The sequence below is a fragment of the Aythya fuligula genome, chromosome 6 (genome assembly GCF_009819795.1).
Source record: "Aythya fuligula isolate bAytFul2 chromosome 6, bAytFul2.pri, whole genome shotgun sequence".
Classification (NCBI taxonomy): domain Eukaryota; kingdom Metazoa; phylum Chordata; class Aves; order Anseriformes; family Anatidae; genus Aythya; species Aythya fuligula.
In genome coordinates, this window is record NC_045564.1 from 23,301,911 (window position 1) to 23,323,323 (window position 21,413).

General features: G+C 39.4%; 1 protein-coding gene across 1 annotated transcript in view; it reads left to right on the forward strand.

The window, feature by feature from the left end:
- SNX4 (sorting nexin 4) overlaps positions 1 to 20,113 on the forward strand; it is a 33,035-nt gene extending 12,922 nt beyond the window's left edge. The window contains exons 6-14 of the mRNA XM_032190107.1: positions 2,517 to 2,572; positions 6,648 to 6,720; positions 8,236 to 8,297; positions 9,774 to 9,839; positions 13,941 to 14,030; positions 15,239 to 15,338; positions 16,231 to 16,376; positions 17,733 to 17,847; positions 18,193 to 20,113. Of these exons, the coding sequence (XP_032045998.1) occupies positions 2,517 to 2,572; positions 6,648 to 6,720; positions 8,236 to 8,297; positions 9,774 to 9,839; positions 13,941 to 14,030; positions 15,239 to 15,338; positions 16,231 to 16,376; positions 17,733 to 17,847; positions 18,193 to 18,240 (756 nt within the window). The 3' untranslated portion in view covers positions 18,241 to 20,113. The remainder of the gene's footprint in view (positions 1 to 2,516; positions 2,573 to 6,647; positions 6,721 to 8,235; positions 8,298 to 9,773; positions 9,840 to 13,940; positions 14,031 to 15,238; positions 15,339 to 16,230; positions 16,377 to 17,732; positions 17,848 to 18,192) is intronic.
- Positions 20,114 to 21,413: the final 1,300 nt, after the last annotated feature.

A 21,413-nucleotide genomic window follows, 5' to 3' on the forward strand; every position in this document is an offset into this window, starting at 1 on the left:
TTAGGCATTAATGCAGTGTCGCTGGGCATGTTACAGTTGAATGTCAGTGTTGGAGGCTTTGTTTACTCTGCTAGCCATATCATTAAATCATGCCTTTCCTCCCTTCCCCCCACACCGAATTTTGTTCTTTAGGAGATTTGTCACTTGGACCCTTCCTGTAGGGATGAAGAAATAGTGGCAACTATTCTTCCCTCCCTCTTTAGTTTACTTAAACGATTATGGCATCACAGTAGGAATTAACTGTCTGAAACCTCCTTGCTTGTACTTCATTTGGTGGGGTATTACCTCTAAAATGCTTGTTCATATTGATCTTAAATCAAGTTTAAGACTGGACAGATGTTTTTCTAACTGCATAACTGCGTGGTGCGAATGCTCCAAAGTGGTGTGTGGGAGTTACCGTGCTGTTAATGGCAAGAAGGAAATAATCCAGCATAGTGTTGTGCACCGGCAAGGTCTTGGTTCCTGCCTGACAGTGCTTTTATACTTGCTGAACTCTTCCTTCAGAGCATTGCATGTCTGTAACAGAAGGCAGCAACCTGCCCTGTAACTGTAATGTAGGTAGTGATTCTCTTCAGGTATAAGTCTGTTGAATGTGTACTCTGTCCTTACAAATATGAATGGCTTTGGTGCCTGCCATTTGAACATAAATACAGTATTTTGTGAAAGCTACCTACAGGAAGGGGCTCTGATTAATGACAGCATAACGAGGTAGTGTTTGTACTGCAAGAGATCGTGTAAAGAGGACATATAGGCACATCTGCACTGTCTGAAATCTAGCTGGCATGTATATTGTCTTGTGGGAGCAGAGCAGTGAAGGCATAAGGCTGTACAGGCATGTGGAGCACTCTGAGTAAACACAAAGCCTGGGCTGGGAGCTGGAGATACTGCAGGGCTTTGTGTGCCTTGTGCTGTCTTCGTTGTGCTTCTCAGCCCTGCCTTTCTCTTCACTTTGTGAGGTATTTTTAGAGGAGTGCTGCATTCAGCAGTGATAACGAGCCTGTTTTCTTCCAATATCTCTCAGTCTTACAGATTTCATTTATTTGCCGTTCAGTTTGTGGATTTTTTTTTTTATTTTCTGATTGCTTGCTGGGAGAAGCAATCTGCCATCCTGATACAGGACTGTTGTGGTGTAGAAGACTTCTGTCAGTAGCTGTCAGCCCAGTTGCTTTTCCCTCAGCTTAGATGCTGTCCTAAGTGCCCTCTGAATAAGGAGGTGGTTCCAGGTGGAAAGAACTTGCAGTGATACTGAAATACAGGTATTTTCTGCTCAGGCTCCATGCAGTGGGAGGTGGAACAGTCTCAAGCAGTGCTTGCCTCCTCAGGAGAAATTGCTGAGAGAGCCCTAAAGGAAGGACTTCCCCTGGTTTGAGAGGACGCTGTGTTCTGTATGCTGTAAAATTCACAGCAGCTCTCCAAGTTCTGAGTTGGTTAAACCAGTGCACAAAATATTCCCATGCCGTATACTGGCACTAACAAGTACTGTTGGAGTAACTCACTGCTAGCAGTTGTGACACAGTGCACTATAGGAGATCTTGAATACCTCAGAAGGTATATTGTTTTTGTTCTTGCACTGGAAGGAGGGTTGTTTTGATCAAAAGTAAACTTCAGCCATTTTACATGCACTGTGGTTTGTATGTGGTATAACTGAGCCTTGGTGAAGCTGTATGTGAAGTGCCAGAAACGTTGTAATGTGGGACTTCAGTGGATGAGGCTGAGATGTCTCATCTGGATTTATATATATTTTTAAGAGGAAATAACCATTGCACACTTATTAATGCTCAATTAAACTTAAAAAGCCAACAACCAACCAACCAAAAAACCCCACCTTCTTAGAGATATTTCCTACTGCTGTTGCAGTCGCTAGTAAAATGACATCTCAAAAAGTAGCCAATTAACATTATAATTAGGTATGTACTTTCTTCTGTAGATACCTATATATATTATAGAAAAGAACATTGAAATTAAAATAGTTCATTACTGATATACAAATCACATATTTTCTCTAAAGCGACTCATAAAATAAGAGAACACCATATATAAGGTTTTGATTTCACCGGGGAACTGTTCCTAGTAATAAAGAACATACAGAGGTCACTCTACCACTGGTTTTATTTGGTTTGAAAAATATAAAATAGTTTGTCCATATGGTCTTATGTTACCTAATTGCTTCATCTAAGAAGAATGTAAGGTTGTGTATCTTAACTCCATGATTTGTATAGCATTTTTAAGAAGGGACTGTTTTTGTGGGATTTAGGATTATACCTGCTTAGTATTAGTGGATACTGTTTACATCCTAATTTGCAAAAATATCTTAGTTTTCTACTTTTTATTAAAAAAAAAAAAATAAATAAATCTGACATGCAGGGCAGCTAGTGTCAACTTGTTCAATGTCTGAAGATTAAAATATGCCAGGAAGGCAGGACTTTTTTCTAATGGTGCTGCCAGAAGGCTGAGATTTTTGTCACTGGAATTTAATTGCATTAAATTAACAAAGCTTTTTTTTCCCCTTTTTTCAGGCAGATTCCAGATTAAAAGCTCTTAATGCAACATTCAGAGTGAAAAACCCAGACAAGTAAGATTCCACATCCTTCCTCCCTCCCTTTCCCCTTTTCAGTTACAACTGTAACTTCAAATGACAGAATATTCTATCTCCTTAGAATAAATTCAGAAAAGAAAAATGATCTTTCTGCATTTTAATTCTTAACAGAAGCCCAATAAGGAGGCAGTGTGAAAAGACTTGATAAATCCTAATTCTAGAAGCAGGAAACTTTCAGAAAAATGCCATTACTTCACGTAAAATGAGTCTTTCCTTTTAGCTAGAATAAAAGGAAGGGTTAAAAAAAGACCCAGAAAAATAACCTCTTAATATTTGTTTGCAATGAAACCTTTCCAAACATGAACAGAGTACAGATTGATAGTAGGTCTTTCCAAAAGTGTACAATAGTGTACAATTCTGGATGCACGCACGCTGGTGTTGTAGTTCATAGCTGTCTTCAAGCTGCCAAATTTCACAGATGCTCTTGGAAGTCTTGAGGTCAGTTGGGCTCTGCTGCAGCTTAGGAAGCTCAGAGACAGGCGCTAGAGGTATCTGCTGGATCAAAACCTGGAAGTACAAGGGGAGGATCATCCAACCCTAGGTGATGTGAGGAGTGTAAAACGTGAGTTTCTATGCCTGCAGGTGTTGGAAACATCAGGATGCAGCAATAGGATCAGGAGATCTTGCTGTTAGCCCTCTATATACATTAGACATGCATGCAGCGCCCTTTTGGGTTCATCTGCTGTCCAGTAGTGGCAGTAGGACATGCTGTTTAGGGAGAGGATGTGCCTGACTGCTCTCTGCTGTTCTGTTCCCTTTGTACTTCCCCAGTGCCCGTGGGTGTCATATGAGGGATGTCAGAGGGCACACACCTAGATGTCAGTTAGTAGACTTGTCTGTGAACCGGTCCAGTCCCTCTCTTTTGGAATTTGTTGATAGTGTTTGTTTCTGCAGCCTTCTGTGGCAGCAAGGAAGCTTTTAGCAAGCATTTAATATGTATGAATGCTCATGAATGAGATAAAAGACGGTAATTCTCTTGGTATTTGCAGGTGAAATTGCCCCCTTTTTGAATGTTTCATCCAATATCTTTGTTTGTGACTAGCGGGAGTTTGCTTTTCCAGCTTTCGTGGCAGGGAAACTGCCAGTAGTCTGCTCATAGATAGGAAGGGCTGGTTAATGCCGAGATGAGAAATTTGCTGTTATCTTTCAAGGTAACTTAATGTTGCAGAAAGCAAAGCTGTTGTGAGAAGTGGCTTGGTAAAAAGCAGGAGAATAGTTAATACAAGGAAAATAGGAGGAATGGCTTGTAACAAAAGCAGTCTCTGAGTATCTAACTCAATAGGGACTTCACAGTACTTGAGAGATACGGCGTGTGCTTTCTGTTGTATTCTGCCAGCTACAAAACTTCCAAATTGAACTTTCAGTTACAACAGCAAGCAGTTTTAAGAGTTGCTGAATAACTGATGAGCGTAACTTGTATTTGTTTATTCAGGGAGAGCCTGCATGGCTGTGACAGGAGGTGCAGTGCCTTGCTCTGCCTGGCATAGCTGTGCTCGAGCTGCCTGCAGCCTGACTCCTTACCCTTCTCTGTTATCTTTGGTTATATGAGTAGGTGGTAAAGTGGGTTCAACAACCTCACCTAGCCCAAACAGAAGACATCCCTGCTGTGTGGAGTGGAGGCTTTCTGGGTACAATCAGATTCCTGAGCCAGGAAGGGTCCCGGTGAAAAATTGCTGCAACTCCCAGTCCAGATTGTCTTGCGGTGCCGTGGAGCTGTGCTCCTTAGCTTAAAGCGATGTAAGGAACTTTAAACAGCTGAAACGATGCTGCTCCAGGTGATCAAATGCAAACCTCCTCCTGTGGGAAGCAATTAAGATCTTTTCTGATGGAATTGTATGGTGATAAAAACGTGATATTCTGGTACTTGGAGGTAAATTCGTAGTTTCTCTCCTACAGACTTCGCTTAATTCGGTCTCATGGCACCCATCCTCTTGTTCTCCTTGTGTGCTTTGAATCAAAACAATAGCTCTCTTCTTGGTGAAAGATTTCTTTAGAAAACACTAAATCCTTTCCTAAGGCAGAATTAAGAAGGCAAACAAAAAACCCTGCTGAGTAAAATGCCTTCTACTGTAAGTGAAAGATTCTTCTTTGTCTTTACCATAAAATACTTTTGAGATGAAACTCACAGAAACATAACCTGATTTGTTCATTTTTATCTGAAGTTCTACTTAATTGCTCAAACTTCTTAAACATCTAGGCTGTTGGTAATGTTGCAGAACCAGGAAAACCAAGGGAAGAGGGTCAGGCTTGCTAGGCAGTTATTGAGTGCCGAAACCAGGTCTTGGTTCATAATGCAAAAACTGGTATTTGTAACACTTGGCCTTCAGGGAACACTGGGCAAAAAATAGCATCACTTTGGTTTATGCTGTTATGAAACAACAAAAAGAAGACAGCTTGATTCTAAGGTGACTTTTTTAATGTACTGGCGTAAGAGACAACGTACGGCTGCTGGAGCCCAGGATACTGAGAGTTCTCCCGGGTTCCTGACCCTTGCCTTCAAGGGAGTACAGCATTCCTGAAAGCTTTCTTGCCACAAAACAGGATAAATAACACTTTTCATTATAAATTTCTGGAGTGGAAAAGGGAGTCTTCCTGAGCTGAAGGCATGCTTTTTAATCTTTTGTTCTTAGTTCAATTATTTCAAATATCTTCACTGTTTGTGTCTGCAGCTGTCTGACATGCTGCCCTGGTGCATATTTTATAAAGTGTAAACTGAAAAGATTGCTCTCTAAACCCCACTGTGCAGATCAATGACTATATTTATTTTTCCCATACAGCTTCTCTGCTGTCTTTTAAATCTTTTTATGTACTTTAACCCTGTGTGTGTCATAATCCTATAAAAGATGCTCCTTGGAGATCAGAAATACTAGAAATGGCAATAAAGCTTCTACTTCCTGAACGTAGGGAGGAGAATGTTTTAGGGGAAGACTTCCTGGCAGGGGAAGAAGAGGTGTTAAATGAAAAACCCTGGAATTTCATACTTGGTCACCCAAAGCAAGTGACCTGACTCATTTCAGTAAGACCTCTTGGGTACAAACTATTCTGAAATACAAAGCCTGGCTGTGTGCATGCAGTGGGTGGAGGAGTTCAGGTGTTTTTTTTTATGGTTGAACATCAGCTTTAGAAGGTTAATTTTAGTATCTCATTCTTTCATTCTAGTTACATTCTTCGGTGTTTGTTTATTTTCAGATCATTGTTTAGTAACTTAGGAAGCCAGAAACAACCTTACCTATCTAAAAGAAGCATGTTCTTGTGTACCATGTGCATTCAGAGTGAGTTGTGAGTTGGATTTCAGTGTAACAGGGAGGGTTTATGCATGAGTGGTCGCTGCTGTGGCTTAACTGGTCACTTGTGACTAGCACAGATGTGGTGACTGACTCAGCTTTCTAATTAGGATGAGCCAAATTGTATCAACTGAAACTACCACCAAGGCTTGATTGGGGTGGCTGATAAATGCCTGTTGCTTTCAGCAATGTGCACGTGAGCACTCCCAACGAGCTGCTGGACTGGTACCTTGTGAGGCTGTGGTAGCCTGCTTGCTTTTAGCTTCAAGCAGCTTCAGTTCTCAGTAGGGTTTCGTGCACAGCTAGTTACTGTATACCTTAGCCTTACAGGCATTGTGATAACTATGAAAGCTTCCTTGAATTTCTCAGAGGCTGTACTGATAACTGGCTAGATGGCAGCTTGAAAGCAAATACCTTTGTCAGGTCAGAAATGCTGAACCATATTACTTCATAAAAACACGTTCACAAATTTCGGCTTGGTACTCATTTTAAACTTTCCTATTCACTAACACTTATTTTTATAAACCCCATAAAAATGTCTCTTAAATTGATCTGAACCTTCAGCATTTGCATTTCAAAAACAGTAGTCAGCCAAGTGTTGAGGTTGTTCGTTTTAGGGAAACTAAGCTCTGCAGTCGCTTCTTTAGGAGTCTTCAGCGTAACCCGGGCTCCGTCTTGCTGGCTGTAGCGTTGTGGCTCTATCTTGCATTCTGTGAAAGCTTGCTTTCATGATAGCTAATGATGTACTATCTGTTTCCTGCTCCCAGGAGATTTACTGAGCTAAAACACTATAGCGATGAACTGCAGTCTGTCATATCACACCTTCTGCGAGTCAGAGCTGTAAGTATTTCCCATGTGTGTCGTGACAAACAGGGTAATTTATTTATAAGGCAGAATTTCTTGTTTAGTCAAGAGAACCGGTATACGTGTTCTAGAAGAAGGGCAGTTCTGCCTCAGAGAGCCCAACTCTCAAGTGTGGGGCAGGAGATGGGAAGGGGAGTACTGGCTTCGTGCAGATTTTGGGGAGCTGGGGTAGAGGTGTGTGGGGGAGAGTTCCACATAGGACAGTTTAGGTTGATTTGTATTGCTAATCTGCCCACCCTCCCGCTGGTCGCGTATCAGGAAGAGGTGTTTTAAAGGGGACCAGGATGTCCACTCAGCTGGCAAGTGGCTTTTGCTGTATGTCTGCATTAGGAAGGGACCCAAAACACAATTTTCTGGTCAGAAATATAAAACTTTGTTTTCCAGAACTTGTAGTATGAATTATGCATGCTTCCCAGCACAGTTTTTTTGGCTTGTTCTTCAGTCTCTGAAGAATAATGTTCTTTTTAATGATGAGAACAACTATGTCATGCATAATATACTGTGGGTTGACAATGGAAGATTTAAAATTAAAAAAAAAAAAAAAAAGACACAAAAAGTAAACAGGAAATCACAATTCCAATAAAGAGGAGCATGATACTGCCTTTTTAGTATGCTTCACGGAGATTTAATTTTTGATGAAAACTGTGCTGTGGGGAAGGTTGGTAATTGATTGCCCTGTTGAACTGAGGTACATGAGAGGATTAATCACTGGTATTGTACTAACAGTGCCTTTTTCTCAGGACTCTGTGTGTGAGATCTATTAGGTGACTTGCTTACATTTCCTTTGTACTGCTTTAACAAGTTCTGTAATTCTTACAGAACTTCAGTCTCATTCCTTGGTGCATCACAATTACAAGGGCATTATCTGGATTACAAGTCACACCTCAAATTGTACATGTGGTCTCTTTCTGATGTTGTCGCCAGCATTGTAGTACTGGCTGCAGTAGGTACTAACTCTCCAAACAGCTGAAATGACATATCTAGCTCTAGCAATAAGCTCTGCAATGGATAGCTCATTTCCTTTCCTTTATTTCACTGAGCTAGATGGAAAAATCAAGTCACTTGTTAGAATGCTAGTGAAGCTTTCCCTGCGGTCTTGATGTCAGGATAGATTTTTGTCTTGCCATATTTATGTTAAATAAGCGAGTGTGCATATAAATTTAGCATTATGCAGGCAAAGGAGGATATGTCTTGCATCTTTCTATCAAAAACTGAATTAACTGATTATTTGTGGACTCCATTGACATACCCTGTACACACGTGCTTCCAAAGAAATACTTCAAATGTTACTCTTCATTATAGCCTTGACTGTGACTTCAGTCTTCAAAGATTTTATGCTGTTGATCTTCTCCTTCAGTAGTAGCTTAGACTAGACTTAGGGCCTATCCTATTTACCTGTGTAAAAATATTAAGACTTGGATTTTGTATTCGATTTTCACAATGCAAGTTCTCTGATGTTGATGACCAAAAATTAACTTTTAAATGTTTTAGAGGGTGGCAGACCGGCTATATGGTGTCTATAAAGTCCACGGCAACTACGGAAGAGTATTCAGGTAAGATTTTTAGTTTTTAAATGTGCTTACAGGTATATGTAGAGAGAGCAGTGAATTTGTTTTGGTTCCGCTTTGCAAACATGTAACAGCGTCTGCAATATTCAAATGTCTGGCTTGAAAAATTTTGTCTTGCAGAACTAATGAGACTTGTATGTTGGATAGTGATCTCTCTCCGGATTTGCTGTGCTTAGTTTTAAGTACTTTTGTTTTTTTGTTTTGTATTCCAGAACTTTGAGACTTGTGTTGTGTCATTTGCATTCTGTTTCTTCAGGATGTAACGTACTGCCTGGTTTCATGGTGTTGTCTGAAAAACCTCGAGGTCTTTTAAATAGTTAAAGCCCAACAACTGTATCTATCCAATTTTAGTACCTTTTTTAAAGTGAATTTGCCTATCGTTTTTGATTTATATAAGTGAATTGCATGCTCAAGTTTTCCATCTCACTGGAGAATTGAAGAATCTAAACTTCTGGTTAAGGGAAACCTCCTGCTTCTACACACTGTTCAAGTGCTAAATTTAATTCTCAGGGTTAATGGATTGCAGATGTCTTTCTCATTGGGGGTTTTAAAGTGAAATTAGGTGTAGTTCTGTAATAACACAAAGACAAACAAATGTCAACATTAACGGAGTGGAATGTTTATGAAAAAGTGAAGGACAAAATAGACACATTAGGCACAAATTATGTGAAATAGAAGGGACTGCCCCTCTGCTTTTTTTCTTGCATGAAGAATTGTCGATGTAATTCTTATAACTAGTAAGTCTCAAAGTTTCACAAAACTGAGAACACAATTAAATTTGCGGTGTACATGGGTGTCCTGAACAAGTATCTTACTTTCTTTACTGTTGCTCTGTTTCCTACTTTATCCAAACAGTCTCCCCAGTGTGAACAGGGAGTTGTGGTAATGAGGCGGGAGGCAGTTATGAGTTGATATTTTTTTTAATGAATGGAACTAAACAGCAATCTACCATAAAAATAGAAAACAACATACAGCAAACCATTTCAGAAGAGGTAAAAGGCTTGCAAATGTCCAATCCCACCTTCTGTTTTTTTTGTAATGAAAGGCTTCTACCTGATGTGTTGTAAGTGCGGAGGGCTCAGTTTCTCCTCGGCAAATGAGGTGGACCAAATTCTGTTTAAGAAAGTTCGCTCTCTCTCCTTTAAGTTCTAGTCTCTCTCTGTTTTAGTTTTAGCTATTTAAACAAGACCCTCTTGGCTCAAAACCAACTTAAGCTCTGCATGTTTGTGAGGATGAGTTTAGGCAGCAGGGACAGTTGTTTAACAGAGTGCCTTAAATAGCCTTGCAGTTACACTGTCAGTTACGCTGCCTGCTTAGAGGAAGAAAACAGTTTGGCCAAGTCCAACTTGAAGGCAGTTTCCATTCAGGTGTCACCTGGAAAGAAACTATATACAGGATGCAGCTTATTAACTTCCCTTACCCTTCACGTGTGATGTTGTTTCTCGTTTGTTTTTCGTACAGTGAGTGGAGTGCAATTGAAAAGGAGATGGGGGATGGGTTGCAGAGTGCTGGCCACCACATGGATGTGTAAGTACTGACTGAATATCTGATAGCTTGATGGAAGCCAGATGTAGAACTCTCCCTCTTTCCTCTCTTTTCCCTCAACCCCAAAGAGCATACAAGTAGTGCACCGAGAAAGTTGGGGGCGCGTTGTTTTTAGGTGCGCAGCGTTTCTGTGACTTGGATGCAGGCACAATTTTAGCATCCATGTACTGTATTAAGTAGCTCAAAAGGTCTCAGGAGAACCAGAGGGGTTTCTTTTTTATTATTATTTTGAAATTGTAGAAGTGCTTGGAATTCTTCCAGCTTTTCTTTTAAGCTACTATGCCAGAAACTGGTGGAATACAACTTTAATGTACTGCAGACCTGATGAGTTCCATTTGTTTTTGATAGTGGTATTTTGTACCATGCAGTAGATGGTACATAGATTTGGACTTAATTACACAAAGCTAAGAAATTTAATTATTCAGCACCAAAACGTTAATGGATTCTTGAAACAAATGCTGTCTGGATGTAATAAAGTAGAGAATCCTCCCTTTTTGCATCTCTAGAGTCAGTTGGCAGAGTACGTGAAACACTGCCTTCAAAATAAGAGTCTAACACTTCAGAGTGCTCACAGAAGTACTATTCTAGGTTCATGCTTTTTGCTTTCCAGGTAGTTGTATCCTGTTATCGTGTTTCAGTTATGGTATAACTTCTCGTGACTCCGATTCCTGTTTTGTAATCAGGTGCTACTGTAAAGTAACAACTTCAACAACAGAGGAAAGCTGTTTGATACTTATACTCTATAAGTTATAGATATACATATAATTTGGGTAGAAGTAAAGCTATCAGTTTACAGTGCAGATCTACGAATGTGGTGCTACTGCTTGGTTGTGTTTGATATTATGCCTCATCAAATGGAAGGGTTTGAAGAGCCATACCAAACTGCTCTTGGTTTCTTCAGAAGAACCCTGTTTTAATTAGATCTTCAAGAATTTGGGCTCTTCTGAATGTGTTCATGCTTCTGTGTTTTGTTCATGTGATGGTTTACGTCCAAAAAAAATCTATTATGTTTTTCTAAATGGAAAGCTCTGGTGAGAATAAATAAATGGAAAATGTGTTTTGCTTTCAGAAGAAAATAATTGCACTCTACTTCAATGTTCAGCACCTACTGCAATATGCAAAAATTGAAGACATTATGAAAACATGCTGTAATGCAGAGAAGCTGGGTAGGCACAAGTAGGTTCTCAGTGGTTGAGATGCATCACACTATATGTCAACACCTAGAAAAAGCTTAATCAACTGAAGTGGGTCTGACCTCTCAGTCAGGAGGCTGAACCTTCTCCGCACATCAGAGAGGTTTTTCTGTGACATGGTTAGGATTAAAGATCTGGAGTAATGGTGTGGTGGTGACTCTAGCTAACTTTTTTTGCATGATGTCTGAAGTAGCTTTCATTGTCTGTCATCTCTTCTGCTCAGGCGTTCTTGTACAACGGTAATCTTTTAGTGGCAGTCAAGAAATGGCAGCAGTAAGATTCATGTAGTCTCCTACCAGCAAGGATCACACTGATGATCTCTTGAAAGTGTAACTTATCAATGCAGCTACTCTTCCCATAACATTAGACTGAGCAGTTTTGTTGCAACAGAAAGCGACTGCAGGAAGGCTGCCTGATAGACAGTAATTAAATTTGTTTTGGAAGTATATCTACCCCATGTGCTGTAGTCTTTAGTATTTATTTATTTAAACTTTTGAGATGTTATTGTTTAGGATGATATAAAACTGCTTAATATATGGAGAAGATATCCCAAAGTACCTCTGGGTGCATGTTGTATAACAGGATGAGGCTTGCTGAAGTCATTAATAAAAACAACTGAATATGCTGAGAAAGCTCAAATGAATGACTGTAATCCTGGCATTTAAAATATGAAAGACGTCTGGCCTTTGACTTCTGTCCTTTATATGATTAATGAATGGCCCTTTATCTCTTTATCAACTGGACTGTCAATACAGGTGGAATCAGTCTAAATTAAAACAGGGTTTTAGTTGAAGATTCCCATGAAGAGTGGGAACATGTTGGGTACCTTTAGTACTTACTACAGTGTTTCTCCATAATTTTTTTTCCCTGGACAAACCAGTGTCTAAATTTCAGCTTAGGCAGTCAGGAATATAGTTTGTCTTACTATTACTTTGAAAGCAAACTTAAGTGTCTTGAAAGTCTGGCCTAGGTAAGGTGTTTTTTTTTGTGTGTTTGTTTATTTTGGGAGAGTTGTTCTGCCGCATACAAGCTCTAACAGTTCTACAAACTTAGAATTTAGTTGAAACTGAAATGTGGTCCATCTGCTGCCCTGGGAAATCTAACCACTATACTAAAATTATTGCACTTCAGAACTTAAGAATAGAGAGGGTAAGCCACATATGACCTGTGTGGCTGTAGGATTTTTCAGAATATGCATGTTTTTCAAGAATTTGGACTTCTTCCTTGCTTTGATTCACAATGTGAATTCTCGTTCTCTCTGTTCCTCTTACTCCTTCTACTTGAACTGTTCCACTGCTGCTGATCACCTTGGGTATTGTGCTTATTTATCTCAAGTAGACTTGGTAGGGCTTGTCCTGGGTATGCCATGTCTTTGATTTCACAGAGCATCAGAGGAACCTACCTTGCTTGCAAACTTTAAAAAATAAAATCATTTTTGCACAGATGAGCATGTCTGCCACTTTTCCTCAAGCTCCTCATTCTTTGAGTTCTTCTGCAAGTACGTGAAGAACCTATGCAGTTCTTCTGAGCAGGGCAGTGGGTCCGATGATGGTAAATTCACTACTAATGTCTCCATCATAAAACTCCCTTAGATTCCTGGTATCTAAGTGACGTTACTGTTTCTTCTAGAACTTGCAGGAAGAATGTTCTGTTCTCTACCAAGTCATATTAAGTTACCTTTCAGCTTGACTCTGCCACTTCTGTCTTAGAGATAATTAGTGGAGAGGCACCAGAAGAAACTGAGGAACTCAAAGACTTTGCACAAACTTTAAAGGCAAGAGGTGCAGTAACTAACATTTGGTTTCGTTGTGCTAGTCACTGGACAGACATGGACACATGCTTACTTCAGGGAGCCTGTAGATGTGGAAATAACTTATTTCTTCTGTGCCAGGGATTGCCACGGACTCAAGAACCCAAACTGAATTGGTAGTGTTTGTGATAAGCTCTCATTCATTCTGTTCATCAGTAATGGTACACGCTCCATATTGCTGACTAAAGCAGCATCCTATTTTTGTTACTGTGCCAAGTGAGATGTGCACATCTCTTAGCTGTGGGCCTGTTCCTGCAGATGTGTCTGAGCACAGTCATGTTGGTTAGTAAGAACCTATTAAATACTGTTCAGTCAGCAATATAAATTAGAAAAAGGAAGTGCTTTTTGCCATTTCTAGTAGAGGTCAGCCTAAATGATGAAACTTACTGAGTATAAGAGCTGTGGAGTTAATTAAAACCCTTGTGCTTCTGAGGATTTTTCCCTAAAAGGCAGGTTTAAACTTCTTGTTGCTCTGAACTGATATGCCTGACTTTCACAGCAGGCAAAGCAACACGTCTTCAAGGAGCCGAAGGACTTCGTGTTTTGGTGTTCAGAGCAGCCACTATGAGTTTTGCTCTCAGGCTTATGGGTTGGCTGAATAACAAACAATAAAAGAAGCCTTTTAAATAGTGCCCCTTTGCTTTTCAGAAGGTATGATGTTCACTTTTCTAAGCTGTAGTGCTTTCAGCCTTGCAGGATTTCTTCTGCATCGTATCTTTTCTTTTTGCCTTGGTGCTGCCTGTTGACAATCCACTGAAGACAAGGAATAAATTGTGTTCCTTTCCTGTAATAAAAACTGCCTCATCTTCAGCAGGAAACTTATGATAAATCTTGTACTCATCAAAAGATTTATTGTAGTAACAACCAAAGAAACAGGCCTGCAGGAATGTTTATATTAGCTGACTCAGAGTTTAATTAAAAACAAAGGACAAAGGAAAACCCCTTTCAGAAGCATGTTTCACTGTTTTACTTTGTGACTGGCCTTTCTGTCAAACAGGTGTCCTCCTGTGTTACTGTATGTGCAGTCCATAAAGGTTAAATTAATGAATTCCTAATTGACCATGCCCATTTTTTCACTAGATATGCAGCTTCTATTGATGACATCCTGGAAGAAGAGGAACATTATGCAGATCAGCTGAAAGAGTATCTCTTCTATGCAGAAGCACTACGGTAAGAAACGGAAATACAGAGATCAAGTAAAAATCATTGTGATTTTCTCTAATATTGTGTTGGTGTTTAATTTTGGTATCTTCTGCTCTCTAAGAAGTAGAAATTTCAGTGTTACGGAATCTTCACATTCTTACCTCCTATTTTGCTTACTTGTATTTTGATTGCAATATGGGTGGTAATAAAAATTTAAAACTGAGCTAGCTGGTCAGTAAGTGAAATGATGGAAATATTAAGATCTGGATACTGTGGAAGATAATGCTGTTTCCTTGGCTAGTTGTGCCCCAATGTGCTGAAAGCTTTGTCTTTTAAAAGACAGGCCAAATAAAGCTGCTACAGCTGTTATAAGTCCCAGCAGATTTCAAAGTGCCCCATGTAACTTTTATCCTGTATGTTACTGTGCAGCTAAACATGGATTTTTTATTTTTTAAAATTGTTTTAGACTAGACTTCACAGGGCAGTCTCCCTTACAAACGTGGATGTGAAAGCAAATTTCTTCACGCTGCAAGATTGCACCTAGTGCTATTATGCTCTCTCTGGGTTGGCTCTGAACTTTTCAGAGAGGTCCAGTAACACTATAGAGAATCAAGTTGGCGAGTGTGGCTGCTGTCAGGGAACCCAGAGCACAAGTAGCCTCTCCTGGGAGATGAACATGCATCCGGCAGTGGAGTACGGATGTAGCCTCATCAGCCCACACAGGACTGGGACTTGCTGCAGGTGGTCAGAGGAAACTTGCCTCTTTTCCAGATGAAAGGCACTATGCGAGTCTAGGAGCACTGTTTCTTGTTTTGTTTAAAAACTAAAACATGAAGAACTTTATGATTGACTGATGCATTGCTGCTGTGACATGTTCTGTCTCCGTTTACCTTTTGTTGTAGTTGTGATTTTTCTCTGATGTATTTTGAATAAAATTATTTTACAGTGGTGTACTTAAGTAGGTGGCAGGGCTCACATTGCTGAGAATGTCTTGGAGTGAGTCTAAAAAGAAGAACAGAATGCTGCTGGAATAAGAACTTTCTTTATACCTTGATGCAAGCTACAGTAATTGCAGAGTTAAGCATTCTGTGATAGGGCTGTTGAATTTGAGCTAGATAAATAACTGAACATGTTGCCTGCCAAACAAAGCATTTTGCCATTTGTAAAGTTTAAATGGAGGGAAACGTAGCAAAACAAAGTAGTACGTGACAGATCTTTCATTACTTACTTTTCAGGGCAGTTTGCAGGAAACATGAATTAATGCAATATGACTTGGAAATGGCGGCACAGGACCTAACATCTAAGAAACAGCAGTGTGAGGAGCTGGCAACAGGAGTGAGTCTTTTTCCACTTTCTTCTCCAAGATGCTTTTTTTGTGTGTGTGTGTATGTGAGCCAAGTTACTTAGAATGACATTTAAATGGCACTAACATGCTGGCCCCTGGTTATGAGAAGCAGTATCCTATGAGCTGTAGGCCTCTGAGGTTTAAAAGTAATTTGGTTCTTGATGACGTAAGCTGTTAGTGTTCAATAAGAGAATTTGATAGAGAGCAAGTACAAGGTTGCAGGAAATAGGAACTGGGCAGAATAATAACAATAACTACCCTAGAGGTCAAAATGATAGGACTTCTGGAAGGCTTCCTCTGCCTTTTGGAACATGGACACTAGTGATACGTGGCGTTAGTTCCTCTTATATGGAAGACAATGGCTAAGAAACTACTAGTAGTAACATGTATTTAATTTTTTTTTTTTAATATTGCTAATTGAATCTATTGACATCCTGTGGAGAAATACTTTATAGTTTTTCTTTACCATACAAAATGCAAGGCTTTAAGTTCTTTCCTACCTCAGTCTGAGATAAAAACTTGTCTGGAAGCTTACCCATGCCAGTGGAATGACTTGCTTATGGTCTAATCCACAGACAAGCTGTAAGAGTTTGAACATCAAATTACTTAAAGGTGTCTGAAGGGTCCAGAGTTCCTGGGAATGAAAGCTGAGATACAAGTTTGTTTCTTTCTCCATCCTCACTTGTCTCTATGTAATGTGAGCTGCCATACTTTCAATTGCTACCTATATATGGGACACTCAAGAAATTAAATATGCCATTTTCTGGTAGTTAAAGGCAAAAATGAACAGAATAATAAGCCCTAATGCCGGTAAAAGTCATGTGATGTATCATGGCTCTGCTCAAGAATTTCGAAATCTAGAATTTCTTTTGTTTTTCATAGACTATGAGAACATTCTCCCTGAAAGGGATGACCAGCAAGCTGTTCGGGCAGGAAACCCCTGAGCAGAGGGAAGCCAAGATAAAGGTTTTAGAAGAGCAGATACAGGAAGGAGAAGAACAACTAAAATCTAAAAATCTGGAAGGCAGGTAAACAGGCTTGATTTGTTCAAAGGAGATGGGGCTTGTCTTAGCATAAGTCATCGACTGGATGCTCTTGAAGGTGTTTGCATTTTATAAGTGTTTTTAATATATTCTTGGTGTTTATGAGCTGTCTATAAAAGCTCCTGTCAGCTGCAAGTTGTGAAATAAAGTACAGTACATGCAGTTAGCTTCTGGTCTGAGTGTATGGCTTATGTAAAACCTGATGACTTTCCCAGTTACTGAGCCCACTCTAATGGCTGACTTGCTTGCTTTTATGTTCAGCTAGTAATATGTTTAGCAGGTGGGCTTGTAGGTCTGCAGCTGAATAGCCTAAGACTCAAAAGCTGATTTGCTTCAAATACAGTATTTAGTTTGGTTTATATGTATGGGTCCTAAGTTAATATTCTACAGCTCCTCATATGGGGGATAACTGACTCCTGTGTGAAAGAGATTAGAAGTTCTGGCAAGCAGTGTTTGAGTAACTGCTTCTCAATGCTGTAATGAAATTTTCTTCAGGAATGCAAATATGAAAAATAGGAACTAGCATTCCTAAAGCAATGTGTTTGTGTCAAAACATGTTCATCATATAATAGAAGGGGTAAATGTGGTATCTCCTGGTATGTTAGGATTAAAGCTGAGAAGATAAGACTAGTTCATGAGCAGTTCAAAACAACAAGACATTCAGTAAACCCAATTTCTTAATCATTTTGACAGAAGTACTGGAGATCTGCTTTTGTAGCTCTGGAAGCAATTTTCAAGTGAATACTTGTCTTGTGTGTACAGTCCAGCACAAATGAAAAGCCATGAATTACAGAATTCTTCTTCCATTTTGGTTAAGGAGACCTGAAGACACATCCCCAAACCAACAAAATTAATTCCTGAAGTGAATTGTCCAAGTCAAATTTGCATTGTAAATGTTGTTACACTTTACTGTCTCAAATCCTGTTGACAACTGAGTTTTCACATTGGAAAGACCAAGATTCAGACTTGACAATTGAAACAGAAACATGGAATGTTGTGTGCTGAGTGTTAGCATAAAGATATTTTGTCACTGAGAAAATCTGAAAAGTGTATTCTGAATTATGCTGGTTCTACAGCAGTGATGCTTACTATATTTAAAAAAAAATCCTGTGAAACTGGTTCTGGTTTAAAAATCTTAAGAAGTAGATGAAGAATTAAGCAGTAGTGCCAATTACAAAATGAGAACACTGCGGGATGCACAATAAATACAGAACTTGATTTGCTGACTGAAACAAAGTGCTTTATCATACATAAAACTTCCTTGTTGTGGGTTTCAGAAGAAGGAAGATGAGCTGAGATTGTAACATGTAAAACTAACAGAAATATTGCTTTTAATTCCAGAGACTTTGTGAAAAGTGCCTGGGCTGACATTGAACGGTTTAAAGAGCAAAAGAATCGCGATTTGAAGGAGGCTCTTATAAGCTATGCTGTTATGCAGATTAGCATGTGCAAAAAGGTATGTGTAGCTTGTGAAAGGCTAGGCTAGTGTATATATCATGTCAGCAGGGGATCAGATGCAAACTTTCAGCATCTAGGAGCGTTGCAGTCACAGAAGGTTGGAAGTCACTAGCGTAAAACCTCCCACATGTTCCATCCTACTCTAACTCTGTGACATGTTAATGTTGATATATATATAATAGGCAGTGTGGTCCAATCCCAGTGTGGTCTCTGCCTTGTTCTTGTGTGGAGTTTTGTGGGGTTTTCTATAGAGTCTTCCATGGAAAAAAAGTCTGAGGTTTGCAAGCAAATTATATTTCCGTCTATTTTTTGCCTTTATAATTTTTTATTATTATTTTTAAAGGGAATTCAAGTTTGGACAAATGCAAAGGAATGCTTCAGCAAGATGTGATTATCTGGAAATGAATTCCTCCTCCAAGTGCCAGAGAATGGAAGCACAAACGTTTAACACCAATGTTAAGTTGTTACATGACCTACATATAAATCATGAAATAAATGAGTTGAGTGAATAGTTTTTCTTTCTGCTGATTGTAATTGTTAATAAAGGACAAAAAGGTTATGTTATTAAATGTTTAGCTCTGACTGCCACTACTGTGGCATGTTTTATATGTGGTAGCAAATAATTCAGGGGTAAGAGTTACTGAAAACTACAACTCTGTACTTGGGCAAAGGTGTAGGGAAAGTTATCCCAGAAAGTATGAACCGAGCTGTTCTCTCTGAGACGTGTGAAACACCATGCTCCGTAATGTATAGATCACTTCCAGATGCCCTTTTTTTCAGCTCTTGCTGTTTAGAATTTGTAATGCTCAAGGGTGCTTTGGTTTTATAATAGGACACACAGTTGTGTTCTTGAGGTTTACACCACAGGAGGGACAAAAAATGAAATTGTAATGCCTAGGGTTCATATTTAAATGCCTTTGCATGTCCATAAAGAAATGTGCTTTTCCAAAGGTCAGGTTAAGCAGCTCCTGAGATGTTTGAAACTCTCTACAGTAGAGGTGTTGTACAATGGTTTGATACAATATTCTGCATTTACTGGTTCCCACCTAAGTTTTGATATGGGCATTGATTTCTTATCAAACTTCTTCCTGCAAGTTAAGGAAACTGGTGATCCAGCTGAGCAGCAAAACCAAAAACAAGGCTGGTTAAGAAGCAGATGCAACTTCTGCAACTTCTGTTTGGTTGTTTGGAACCTGTTTACATTAGATGTGAATCTGGTTTGTGGTACCTCTTCTTGTAACTGAAGTGGTTTGGCTCGTAAACGAGTAGTCCTTAGTGGAGATGCTGAAATATAAAGTCTGGTGTGATTTTTGTAGTAATCAAGAGCAGTGATGTACAGAATCCGCAATGAACTAAGGTATCTGTCTGGCTCTTTTAAGGATGTTTCTGTGTTTAACGTTTATAACATGATATCACCAGTATAACATGATTTGCAGTTACAGGTACTTGCATTAAATGTTGCCAGTTATGAAAAACATTTACCACTGTCTAATATGGGGCTTTTTCTACATATTTAAAGTTCCTGAAGTCTTGTGGAATTCATCAGACTTGATTGCTAATCCTACAGGAAGCTTCGTAACATTCTCTTGAATAGTGTATTTAATTTTTCCAGATTATAACACTACTCAGATCCTTTTTTTTTCTTTTGAGATATTCCAGGAAGTCTTTAGAAGTTGTTTTGGTAATTTATCAGTAATATCATTACTTGACGTGTCCCATGTCACTTTTGTCTCTGTGGCATTTTTTCTATAAAATCATTGTAAAGAATTCATAGACCTGGTGTACACTACAACTCAAACTGGAAGTAATGTACTGGTCGCTTTGATAGCGTATGTTAGCTTTCTCAAAGCATTTGACAATGACACTTCTGAGAAATGATATGGACAGAAGGAGGTCTCCATTTAATATTTACAAGGAGAAGTGTTCTCTTCAGAGGATTGCAGTATCCAATTCCGATACAGGTGGAAGGACTTTTACATTCCAAACCAAGAAGTTGCACACTTGACATATTCAGTAAGCCTTCTAAAGGAGTGGTGCCTTAATACAATACCATGAGGCGCTCAGAGTAGGTATTTTTCATGCACTTTGATTTTTGGTAGATCTTTCTGGTGCCTCTTTCCATAATTCACTTGCTGTACAGCTTACTATAAATGTATTAGTATGCCTTTTTTCCCTTGCTAGTTGTACTAAGTTTAAGAAGGGAACAACACCGTTCTTGTAAGTTTTGTGCCAATAAGCTAAATAAAATTGCTCTTTGATATTTTTGTTATGCTGTTTTTGTAAAAATGCTGTATTTTCCCAATGCTGACAAATGTTGCTCGCTGTATTGAGTTCAGTTCTTGGCCATCTCAAACAATCTCCAAAATTTGGTTTTAAAATTTAAGAGGTAAGTTGTGCACAACTAGTTGATTCACCTTTTAGGTGAAGAATATAGTATCTAAATCCAAAATAAGATCCTTGTTATAATCCAGTTTTGATCCCTGCTTTGTTTTTGCCCAAACAGAACTAGCTGTCTGAATTGCATGTATGTCATCTGGGTAAGAGAAGATGCATTTCAAAAGGATTTGTGATGTTTGGCAGAACTTGGGTGAAAGCTTAGTTAAGGGTAATTTGAAATAGCTTAATTCCCTTTACTTTTGCTGTTTCCAGATTTGCATTGCATGCAGTCTTGCATGCATTTACTTGTGGATCTTAGCAAACACTAAGGGTTCCTCCCCCTCTTTTAATTTTTTGTCTTTTGAAGAGGAAATCATCTAGTTAATGTCTGTTTCCATTTGGTTAATAGAGTCCACATGACAGTGCACGCTCGCAAAGTGTGCATTTTTCTAGCACAGATTTAGCTTCTGTAACTCAAGCCCCTCTGCCTTGGCTTGCTTCCTTCTCTTATCCAGTAAACATCAAAAACTGGTGGAGGGCCTTGAAAATAACAGCACCCAGGTAGACCACTTCAACTTCATGTCACTGAAATGCTCATATATACAACACCTTACCTATGTGGACAATCTGACCTACTGACAGAGCTGTCACTTCTGCCACAGGCAGGGATTATCAGTGGTGGTGCTGCCCCGACCTTCACTGCCACTAGCAGGACCTTGATTTGTCAGTGCATTTTACTGGCTACTGTTGCTTTGAAATGCAGCTAGGGTGAGGGAACCAGGTGAAACTGAAAGGTAAGATGTTTTTCTGAAGGGTCTTATCTCTTATAAAATGTTCTACTTAAATACCTGACATCTTCACAAAGCAGAATTAATTTAGCAGCTCCTGGAGTGAGGCTGGGCTGGGCTGCGAGTGCTGCCGCCTAGGAGAGACTTTGTTGTCCTGTATACTTCTCCCTGCTACTGAAATTCCTGTGTGTGTATTTGTTGAAGAAACAAGAAACATACTTTAATGTTCCCTAAAGGATTACAGAGAAGGCATTTGCCTTATTTTCTCTCCCCTTGCCCCCAACTTGTCTTGCAATGGCAGGGCAATGGTCTAACTCACGTTTTTGTTCTCATGGTCTGTGCATTCCTGGAGCTTCTCTTGCGTTTGCTCCTAGTGCCTCCCCATGGAGCTTTATCTGTT